We start from the raw sequence: 12,369 nt of genomic DNA, 5'->3' as shown, positions 1-12,369 counted from the left end.
GAACTGTACTCTCTAAACATGAATAAGTGAAATAGCTGAATATTCACTAATTTCAAGTGCCAATTGAACCACTTTTTAAAATAACTGGTTCGGTTTGCACTTAAAATTAGTGAATATTCACCTATTTCACTTATTCACGTTTAGAGAGTAAAGTAGAGTTTATCATATAATTCTCTCTATGTGGATTTTATTTCCATATGTTGATAGAAAGTGTATCTATAATTTTCTCTCCATGTAGTGTTAAATAAGTAAATATTTTTTCCTATCCTGCGTTAAAGCTAAGAGTTTCATTGCCTGTTTGGCCCGGGCTTGTCTTAAGTCGTCTCATTTCATCCCTTGTCACATAATATACTATAAAAAAAATTGAAAATCTCTATTTTTTGCAGCTAATCACCTTTTCAGATGATCTTCTACATAGAAATATTAAATTTGACTCTTACGGAATCATTGTGTTAGATGGTTTTCTGTTGCAGTCGGTAATAAATATAACAATTAAAAACTATTTTTAAAATATTTTTAATTATTAACTTATTTGGATGAACTATTTTCAGATTTTTGGTACCATTGTAACATATCTTATTATACTAATACAATTTCGTTCAAAATAAGGTGCGATGCATTCAAATACTTGGAAATACAGTTTTAAAATGTTTATTATAATCAACAATAGGATAAATTAGATATTTGTAAGGTATACATTGTTAATAGTTGAATAATACTGAATAGATGTCAAATAATCATTCATTGTACTTCATATGCATTTTAGTATAAAAAATAGTCTTAATTATTTTTCTTATGTTTATCTTTTAACGGAACTTAACGGGCTTAAAACAGCACGCAAGAATTCTTATTAATGAAATGTTACGTTTCGATCAAACCAAAACCAAATTACGTATTAATTATTATACGTTTATGCACCAAAAAAAAAAAAAATATGCGGAGTCAACACGAATGAAATGTGAAGTGAATTTTACTTCGTGGGTTTTATGTACATACTTAATAAAAAAAACTCCAAATGTGAAGTATGAGGAAAAAAATCTATATCAAAATTATTGATATTTATATATGATTTTGTATAAAAATTTTTTTTATTCAATGTGAATTTAATTTTATATTAAAACTCCGTAATCAAAGTAAATATAGATTAGAATAAAATTAACATTCACTTAGAAAAAATATTTATTCCGTTCACGGAATAGTTCTTCAAAACTTTGTAACTCCGAGTGAAGAAGTTAATTCAGGTAAAAAATTTACTCCGAATTAACTCAGGATTCTTCACAATTTACATGGCGTAATGCGGAGTGATAACAAATCTAATAGTAATACTTTGTTGTTTCTCTATTTCCATTCATTTCTTGATGGTTTTCATTCGATATTTTTATACCAAAACATCGATAAATGAATTCGAGTTCAACTGATTGATGGGATTCGACCTGTAATTATAAATTCGTAAATTATTATTATTTTTTGATAGTTATTATGATCTTTAAAAAATATTTTTAATTCTGCGTGTCTCTATCATAGACAGAGAGATATTGAGGTTATAACAAGTTAGAGTAAAGGAATGCCAACACCAACTTGGGATAACCTCAACTACACGTATAGTAACGCCACCTACAACCATCAATGCTTACTACGAATTAATTTATCAGTACTATTCATGTAATACACTTTACTACACACCGAAATGACCGTTACTAAAATATTTGAACACAGTATTGTAGTTGGGAAAGCCAAAAATTTTTTTCCGTGATAATTTTCCATGAATCGAAACTTTTCAATGAGGGATTTTAATCAGAGAAATTACTAAGGTATAAAAATTCAAAATTTCAATTTGATGAGGAATTTCGGGAATTTATTAGAAAATAAAATCAAATAAATTTTGTTTGAATAAAATCTCGTATCTAAATTTTTTAACATCACGTGTATGAAAAATTCGTACTAAGCACTAAACTTTAGTGAAGAATACTACCGTTATACTGAAGTTTGTACTATGGTAGTAGATAATATCGTATTACAGTGACACAACAAATGAAAGTATAATACCGTATATATTTTGTGGTCTACAAGTAACATGAACCCGAAACCAATGAAGAAACCGAAAAAAAAAAAATATATTTTTTTTATTGAATTTCACAAACCTGTAGAATACGTAATGTTGTAAAATAAAAAATATGTCGAAAGTAACTGAAAAAAATCCAAGGCCAAATTTCGTTGGATCGCCAAAAATACTCTTCCAATCATCTAAAATAATCACAATAAACTTTAGTTTTGAATTTATAGCTTAAGTTAAAAATAATAAAAAAAAAATTAACGCAAAATTGATCAATATAAAAAAATGGGGATATAAAATGCCCTTACCATAATTGTAAGCATTCAGTACCATTTGAAGCATAGAAAGTATTCCGCCTGTAAAATCTAGGAGTACATTACCAATACTCCAGCCAATAGTAGATTTTCTTCTATAATTATAATATGCTTGGGGTAAATATTTAATTAATGTGATAATTAACTTTATATAACTGCAAAAATAAAGAAAATCCAGCCATTGAATTGTTTTAACAACTCCTAAGATAATTAAAATTACTATAGATATCGTGATTAATCCATGAATTATTCGAGCAATAAGCGATACTGTTTGTGTACCAACCTAAAAAAATTATATATCGGTTATTCTTATTTTTAAAATTAATTGATAACTTTTTACTTCATAAACTGTAAAAAATTTGCGGATTAAATCAAAAATCAGATTACTCCGAATTCACTCCCAATTTTTTAATGTTAACTAATTACCTCATAAACAAAACATTGTCCAATAGTAAAAGCGGTAGCCCAAAATGCATGAATAGCAAAAAAAATATCATTTATTTGGACTGGATTCAAACCTTTTGGATATCGGCGATAATATTCTGACTGAAATTGAATATTAAATTAATAATGACATATCTTCTTATATATTTATATATTTATCTATAGTTTTCCGAAAATTTTACGTACTGCGATGTCTGGTATCCAATAGAGTCCGCAGTTGAAAAGAGAATATAAAAAAAATCCAACAATATTTAATGATAGAAAATCAAAATTAAGGCCTACGACACTTTTTCGTTTGTAATTTGTGTAAATTTGTGGATAGAAACTAACACTCCATGCTAAAAAGTACATCCAACCGACAACTTCACTTAAATGATACACAAATGTTGATCTCTGTATTGTCACCCTGACAAATGCATCAGAAAAACTGGAAGATAAAATTAGAAATTAGTTAATTACTAGTAGTCTTCACCTGTTTCGCTGAACATTGGTTTTATTTTTCGAAAAATCTTAAGAAAAGACGCGTAATACGAAACCGGAAGGACGAAACGGGTAAGTCCAAAAATTTGGTAAGAAATGAAACGCGTATTATACGAATCTTTTTGACCAATAATCAAAAATATGTATCAGTAGAATTTCATATTGACAATAATCTGATAAAAGTAAATAAATTTAATGGGATAGCGTGGAACTTTTTCAAATTATGTAACGAAAAAACATTGTTACAAGGATGTTAATTGAATGATGAACAACATAAAAAGTAATTTCAATTATATTCTGTTCGCGTGTTTCAACAAGACGAGTATATTTATAAAACTAATGATTAATTATTTTAATTGATTAAAAATCGCTGTATGTTAGCCCGATTGCGGAAACTTACGATTACGCTAGTCTACTTTGTGTCTAAAATAACGCGATGTAATAAAGTCCTTGAATAAAAACATTCAATGCCAACTAATTCCGATCTGAAGTAATCGATTTCAAAATATTTAAAGAAAACACTTTTTGCGAAGTAAATTTTTTTAGTTTTTTAAAAATTTTTGATTCCGCCGATGTTTCACTTATTAAAAAAAAATTAATTGCACGTACTCTGTAATATTTGGAGTTACATTGGCACTGATCACTGAATAGCCTGGAGATAATCCTATGACACTGATATTCCAATGAAAATCCCTTTCATTTTCCGTAACATTAAACGTTACAGGATTTATCTCAAGTAAATTTTCATCTTTAATAGTCAGGGTTACATTCACTTGAGTTGATAATTTATTTCTGCATAAATTTAAAAAAAAATTATCACACTATCAGATGAATTTTTAAAATTAATATTAAAAATAATAAAATCACTCACGTCAAATATAAATCAAATGATTCTTTATCACCAGCAAGAATTCTCAAGTCTTGCCTATCAACTTTAAAGTCCGCACTTGCATATTGCAAAACTATAAAATTAAACTTTCAAAGATAAAGGAATAAAAAATATAATTTTTCTATTTACAATTACCTTGAAAAAATAATGTCCACAAAAAAATCTTCATTACTTCAATAATTATTTTCCGCAAATATTTTAAATATTAAAAAAAAAAATCCTTGTAATTTTTATGATCTATAAACATCAAAATAAATGCAAGAATATGTAATGTGTTTCATAACATTTGTTAACAAGAAACTCGTACATCGAAGCCGGCCGGAGTAATGAAGACTTTTTCTGTGAGTACTAAGCACCCGACATTGCCCCACTACTATTGCACCCGTATGACGTCATTAAGCCAGATCACGATCACGATTTCATTTATCGAATCCTCAAGTACACACTAGCATGCTAAAAGTTACCGGTATAGTACTGATATTGCTCTACGTGACACTTAACTATGAAACTATTATTATTATGAGAGCAAATCCCACGCGGTAGGATAATAAACTTTTATTTGATTGATCGAGATAAAGATAATAATGAAGATTACTTTGATAGTGGGGATAAGGTAGATTACATACAATTACACTGAAAAAATAAATATTTAATTTTTTGTCGTATAAACCGAATTGTCAGACATTTCGTTCGATATCTCTTCATGAAAAAAATAAATATAGTATTTGAGTAAACTAAATATACAATTGCCTCAGACAAAATATTTGCTTATAACAAATAAATCTTTTATTTATAGCAATGAGATGAAGCTTTATCGCAATTATGTTTAAGCCATACACTGCAAAAAAAGCGGTGTTATAATGGACTTATTGTAACACCAATGCAGTGTTAAAATGGATTTACACTGCAGCAGTATTACTTTGAGGTGTTATCCAACCATTAAAACGTAGTATATAAGGAGTAAATTAATTCTTATAGGAATATGAGGGTGTGAGTATAAGTGTTTCAAGATCTACAAAACAGAAAAAAAAATAATAATAATAATTCGTTAAAATTACGAAATTATCGTTAATTAAAATAAAAAAATTTTATTACCTGTAAATAAGCAACGTTACTTTTATCAAACTGTACGAATTGCATAAATTTTTGACCACTTATCAAATTAAATCATTATTTTCATCATAACGCTGATGTTTTTCATAAGATAATAACTGATCTAGAAATTATAAATTAATCATTGATAATTTTATTTCATTTTTCTCACTGATTTTAGATTTTAATCATAAAAATCTGTTTTTCATATTTATATAATAACATTAACATTTAATTATGGACAATTATTCTTCGGATTAGTTTTTTATAAATTAATAAATCTGTTGTGTCATTCATTTTAAAAACTATGCAAAATTTTTTTGTATTTGAAATAAAATTCAAATTCTGATACTTGAAAAATAAAACTCTTTTTTTTACCACCACTTAACACTGGGAAAAATTTTAACACCGCAACCGGTGTTATTCTAACACTATATTTTCAGGTTTAAACTTAACATCGATGACTTTACCACTGGAATAACGGACTGATACTGTTTTTTTTTTTTTTTTTTTTTTTTTCATTTAATAAATAAATAATTTATTTGACGCAATACAATGACTGTAATATATTTTATATTTAACTAAAATAAATACAGTTGCTTCTGTAATGCTGTGATTAATGAAAAATAATTTATAAGAAACATATATCATTAAATAAAAAATATTATGATTGATTAATTATTATTAAAATGACATTAGTACAGTTGTCATATACAATCTTGTAATAACGTTTAAATGTCACTGTCACTGTACGTCATTGATTAAATAAATTAATATCGATTCTGAAATTAATTACTGACTTATTCTTTTACTGGAATCCCATATTAATATCGTAATGATGAACGTCCATACGTTTTTCTATTTATAACTATAATTATTTTTATCTTTTTTGGGAATTAATTATTTCTCAGTAATTAAGAAACCTTAAAAACGGGTGTAAAAATAGTTATGAGATAATTTCTCCGTTTAAAAATTTCTATAATAATTATAAAGTTCAAGTATTTGTTTAATTTGACAGCTGCTTTGTTCTTATTGTTAATAATTATTCTGAACTTGACAATGTGCGATATCAATAGCAATCATAAAACAGAACATTACAATCACCTAGTGTGATAAGAGTTTATTGGAATAGATTGCGAGCGTATTACTTTAAGACATAAAAATTTTCAATAAAAAAAGTTATTGTGTAACTTTTTTTATGCTTGCGCTTCTTATGATTTTTTACCACCGAAAAATGAAATAATAGAATTCAAATTAAAAGTAACGATGGAAAAATCAATGGGTACATTGGAATCATCAGAGTAATTACTGATTTATAATTTTATTGTAATGACGCAAAAATTTTCATGTTTTGCGGAAATACAAAATAATCACTAATCTTGACTTTGGAGCATAACATCATCTGTAATTAGAATAAAATAATTTTTGTATTGAATGTATATATAAATTGTTTAAAAAGTTATTAATAAGTATATAATTTTTTTTTTTTTTTTTTTTATGAGTAATTAGTACTGGATAATCTATATAAGTTTCAAGAAAACCTTAAGACGCCCATATATTATATATAAACTGAGCTAATCATCGTTTACAAATATGGGAAATAAAAAATGTACTGAATTTTTCTGATGCTAATAATGTGAGCATACTTGGCACATATAATAATAATTGAACATGAATGTAAGATATGACTCATCTAAGTTTTTTGCTATTTCATTTTATTTTTAATTTTATACATAAATTTAGTTCATCATAAATGACATTTGGTTACGAGTGGTAATTAATTTATACAAGTAATTATTTAAAATCATCGTCTGCTTTTTTTTTATTTTATATGTCAATTTATTCTTCATCGTTAATTTTTGTAATGCTAATTCGCAATGTATCTGAGTAAAACAGATTTTATATAATTATATAGAATTATTATATATGTATATAGTTATTCATGGCCTCAGGAGATGTATGTGTAATTTAATATAATTACAGAAAATTGTAAATCTATAAAATTTTATGTAATATGATAAATATATGACTTTATGGTAAAATGAAGAATAATAATACCGTTTTGTTTGATTCGACGTAATTATGCATAAAAATGATATTTTCGACTCTTTTCGAGGCATATGTAGGGGAAGGACTGGAGAAACGGGACTTGGTAGGTAAAACGGACCACCTAAAAAATCTTACTCTTATCATTACGTTTTTTTTCAGGAATTTTTAGCGGTTTATGAAGATCACGTACGGTTTTAACTGAAATTATTTAAATAATTGCATGATATTGTTATTTTAGAATTGGTAATTTTTCATGTATCCGATAAATTATACGATAGTTAAATAAATTTCTCAGTTAAAATAAAAAATGTCCATTGTTAATACTCGCTTTTTAATTATTTATCTCAAAGTATCGCTGTCTCTCTCTAACTTATGCGCTGCACCGTTTTCCTTATTAAGAAATCTATATATTTTTTATATATTTTATAACACTATTTCCTTATTTAAACCCGAAGATTTCCTTAACTATACTATGAAAAATATAAAAAAATTGTTTTTAGGCTCATTAAGATCAATTAACGTTGTTTCAATTATACTGTAACTATCTTTACAACGAAAACTATAAATTATTATCGGATATGAAAATTTGGCTGATAATTATTTACTACCTTGCTCAGAAAGATAAAAATAAAGTTACTTTTATAAGAAAATTAGATTTAGGCCAATTATATAAATTGATCATTTGCCATAAATAGTATTTAATTAACATAGGTTAGAAATGGATGAGTTTGTCCGAGTTATTGCGTACCGAGAGCTCACAGAAAGTACAAGCACGCTTGAAAAAACCTTCAACAAGTGCCAAATATCTATGAATGAATTTAAATTTGTTCTTATAATATAAATTTATTTTTGGTATGAGAATAATAATTACTTATTTTCTGTATTTTTTGGTTATCATTGTAAGGTAAATTTAATGTTTTTAGAGATATGAATTTTTCATTGTTTAAAAAATCACGAAATCAGTGTATTTTCGATGCATTGAAAATACATAAAAAATTATGATAAGATACGAACATTTTTTTTTCTAATAAAAATTTTTTTTCATTGCACGCGCAGATTAAATTTTAAATATAATAATTTAAATCATTTTGTCCTAGTTGACCGCAACTTGACGTCAAGTTGAATGCCATTAGTTGGGCGAGTAAAAACTACCTTACAACTTGACGGTAACTTTATCTGTCAAATTAACTTCATATTGCGGCTGCAAATTGTCATCCACTTTCTGGTAAAGTTGAAGCTAATTTACAGCCAATAGTTGGAAAGTCAAATGTTACCCTCAACTTGACGTCATATTGACCGAAACTGTCCGCAGCTGGAGTTACTGGGTAATAAAAACATCACACTATCTTACCTACAAAATTTCAAAGTTTAAACTGGACTACAGTAATGCAACTACAAAAAAATTAGATTTCAAAATAAATTAACAAATCCAATTAATTATTTAAATTATTTTATTATTTTTTTAATTAATTTACAGAATTTTTTCTCAAACCAATCAAATCAATTCTTACTGCCAACAAACAAAACCTTTTTTTTAAATTTTTTTCATCAATCGCAAATACATCAATGCACTTATGATCATTTTTTCCCCAGTTTCATTCTTATTAATTAAAATTAAATTACTTTACTTTTATCATAATCATAATTATAATTATCACTATATATATATTAAATTCTCGTTAAATAAATTAATGATTTATACAGCGTTACATGAGCGTCTTCAATTATTGTTATTATTATTATCATTATTATTTTTTTTTATGGAAAAGTATAAAAACAAAATAAATATATAGTGAAAAAAAATTAAATAACATACTTATTATTTGTACTAATAACCGTACGTTTATTTTTAAATACTTCATTACTTTTTTTACTAAATTGTTGTTATTTTTAAATCTCGGGTAATGGTAATCATATAGATAGTAATGTAATCAATAGATTTTAACCTATTTATATAAATCATTACTCACAAAATTAAAACAAATTCATTGCATCTCAATTTTAACTACAAAATAAAAATAAATAAAAAAAAACAATTTTTTAAATTAAAATCTAGTTCTATTGATTACGCTGCCGGTAATTAAAAATCCGCTTGATTATTAATTAAAAATCTAGACTCTTCTTACGGCCATTCTTTCATTTACATCAATTTATTATTAATAATATCAATATTATTAGAGTAAATATTACTTCTCAATCTATCGAATATTTTTTATCTCACACTACAAATACCGAACACTCAAACATTGAAACTTCAAAAAAAAAAAAAAAAAGAGAAAAAATTACCTAATAAAATCCACTACTCCAGTTCGTGCCAATAATAAATGCAATAAAATATTATACACTCGTTAGAAATCTTATTTAAATTCTCACATTATGTTTTTAATTCTCAGTCATTTTAAATAATTTAATTATTTATTAATTTTAAAAAATGCAACAACCCAGCGATGAAGATGTTTTACTTAGACTGTTAATTATTAATTAATTAAATTATTGTTATTCATTTTTGTTTTTTTTTGTTTAGAATGTGTGCGCATTGCGACAAATTCCACAACCAAGAGCAAATTCTTCACCCGTTGGCGGATGTTTTACATGAAGTGGACATTCATCGCCTTCTAATTGTTTACCTCGTGGACCTGTTAACAATTTATTAATTAATTATTATTGTGTATCAATAGAAAATAAAGTTATCAAGAACAACTTTTAGTAGGGGATAAAAAAAAAAGTATTAAAAATGTTTCGGATGAAGAATTTTTTAATTCGAGACAATTTGTAACTTTGAGTTGAAGTTTTAAAAATTTTTTCCGAAGACGTTCCCCAAATTCTCATTTAAAATTCACAATTATTCTGGCAAGAGCGTTCCCGAATGTACCTGAATTAATAAAATTATTGACATAAATAATTTTTAATAAAATTATTAAATTTCCATTGTTAAATTTCGCGTTAAGATGGCGTTACTGCGCGTTGCTGTATTCAACGTTCAAAAATTTACTAAAGTGGGGGTGAGAGAATCGAATCGCACGATCGATTGCTTTGTAGCAACTGACGGTTCGATAGCGGCAGTCAGTATCATCAAAAATGGCAGTTGTAGTCCAGATCCTTCTTTACGGTTAAATTGAAACACCAGTATTCAGTTAATTCGCAGTATTGTCCATAAAATTTACTGCTCATAATAATTGTTTAACTAAAATGTGTAGTGTTTGTAAAATTTAAACTGTGCAAAGTATCAGTGTTGTTGTTGAATGTTGAGTGTTCAGTGCTAGTGAAAAATGTTGCGGATTGCTGATGCTGATAACTTCCAAGTTCCTGAGCCCAATCATCTGGCATCGTCTGGTGGGAAATAGCAGTCAAGTGACGTTTTTTAGCTGCAATACACTTGGAGCAATTTAATTCAAATCTCCAAGTGTATTTGGACACCCTTCTGCATATTATTTCTCCACCAAGGTTTGTTAAAACACTTGCGTGTTTTTTTTTTAATTTTCAAAATTCTTTTATCATATTCTGCTGCCATTTTATTTTAACGTACGATTTCATTTTTCTTCAATTTCTAATAATTTATTTTTTAAATATTTAAATTTACCGCGAAATTAATGAAAATAATTAATAAATTTTTAATGAAAATAAAAATTTACGAGTATATTTTGTAATCAAATTAATATAATTATTAATATATAGAAATTTTCATGAAATTATTGAATTTCAATTTTTAAATTTCGCGCCAAGGTGACGCTACTGCGCGTTGCTGTGTTCAACGTTCAAATTTTTACTAAAGTGGGGGTGGGGGAATCGAATCGCAAAATCGATTGCTGTGTACCAGCTAGCGGTCCAATAGCGACAGTCAGTATCATGCACAATGGCAGTTATAGTCCAGATTCTTCTTTACGTTTGAATTGAAATACAGTATTGCAGTTAAGCCGTGTAAAATTGTGAAGTGATTATAAAATTAATCTTTTGTTAATTTAAAGTGTGTAAAGTATTTGTGGTGTAGTTAAGAGTTGAGTGATTAGTGTTAGTGAAAAGTGTTGTTGCTGATGCTGATATCTTCCAAGTTCCTGAGCCTAATCATCTGGCATCGTCTGGTGGGAAATAGCAGTCAAGTGACGTTTTTTAGCTGCAATACACTTGGAGCAATTTAATTCAAATCTCCAAGTGTATTAGGATACCCTTCTGCATATTATTTTCCCACCAAGGTTTGTTTAAGCACTTGCGTGTTTTTTTTTTAATATTTTAAATATTGTTTGGTCGTATTCTGCCGCCATTTTATTTCAACGTACGATTTAAAATTTTTCTTTAATTTCTAATAATTTATTTTTTAAATATTTGAATTTACTGCATAAGTAATAAGAATAATTAATAAGGTTGCATTCCGAAATGCACCCTAGAACTTAAAATTTTCAAATTCAATATCCCATTTAAAAGTTCGTCACCCGGAAAATTCACATAAAATTTTTTTTTTAACAAAATAAATTTTGAAATTTTAATTATTAGTAAGATAAGTAAAATATCTAAAAATAATTAAAACTCAATTTTTCACAATAAAATTTATCTAAAAAAAAAATATCCGAAAAAATTTAGAAATTTTTGTTTCTCATCAATAAAAAAAATTACTGTTACTAAATTTTGATTAGCACATTAATAAATGATGTGATAACAAAATAAACTTACCAGCTGGACATGAAGGCAGTTCGCTTTTGGATATATTGGTAACCCGTTGAAAGTCGTCGTGGCATGGATTGCAGAAGTGTGTGGTACCAAAGCAGAAGAAGACAGCCGTTGAGCAACAGTACCGACACTTGTACTCAAGAAAATCAGCTCCATGCTTAGGACACATCTGAGCCCTTGCCACGTCGCTGCAGCCCCCGCAGACCAACTCCGTAGGATCAAACGATTCCCCACCGAGCTGGGCATCGCAACGAGCCTCACCTCCATAATACGCCTTCTGACATTTGTAGCAGACGTAATAAGCGTACCGGTCCATCGCATATGCCGCAGGGTCCTTGTAGTATCGTCCTCCTGGCGCAGTCACTGCTTCAGCTCTAGAACAAACA

At 27.3% G+C, this 12,369-nt stretch overlaps 2 protein-coding genes across 2 annotated transcripts in view; both read right to left on the bottom strand.

Moving 5' to 3' along the window:
- Nucleotides 1-635: 635 nt before the first annotated feature.
- On the bottom strand, nucleotides 636-4,406 carry LOC103573927 (cystinosin homolog). The gene is made up of 8 exons (XM_008553218.2): nucleotides 4,316-4,406; nucleotides 4,163-4,253; nucleotides 3,901-4,083; nucleotides 2,998-3,238; nucleotides 2,794-2,913; nucleotides 2,362-2,650; nucleotides 2,142-2,244; nucleotides 636-1,433 (listed from the first exon to the last, which is right to left on the bottom strand). Exons 1-8 carry the CDS (start codon nucleotides 4,347-4,349, stop codon nucleotides 1,379-1,381), a joined length of 1,116 nt encoding a protein of 371 aa, XP_008551440.1. The 5' UTR covers nucleotides 4,350-4,406; the 3' UTR covers nucleotides 636-1,378.
- Nucleotides 4,407-9,583: 5,177 nt separating this feature from the next.
- The window catches only part of LOC103573916 (E3 ubiquitin-protein ligase MYCBP2), a 168,852-nt gene continuing 166,066 nt past the window's right edge, over nucleotides 9,584-12,369 (bottom strand). Inside the window, exons 21-22 of the mRNA XM_008553186.3 lie at nucleotides 11,987-12,357; nucleotides 9,584-9,957 (exon numbers count right to left, since the gene is read on the bottom strand). Coding sequence (XP_008551408.1) covers nucleotides 9,842-9,957; nucleotides 11,987-12,357 — 487 coding nt within the window. The 3' untranslated portion in view covers nucleotides 9,584-9,841. The remainder of the gene's footprint in view (nucleotides 9,958-11,986; nucleotides 12,358-12,369) is intronic.

This window comes from Microplitis demolitor, chromosome 6 (assembly GCF_026212275.2).
Source record: "Microplitis demolitor isolate Queensland-Clemson2020A chromosome 6, iyMicDemo2.1a, whole genome shotgun sequence".
NCBI lineage: Eukaryota > Metazoa > Arthropoda > Insecta > Hymenoptera > Braconidae > Microplitis > Microplitis demolitor.
Note: the sequence above shows the minus strand (reverse complement) of the source record. Positions and strands in the feature narration are given on the sequence as shown.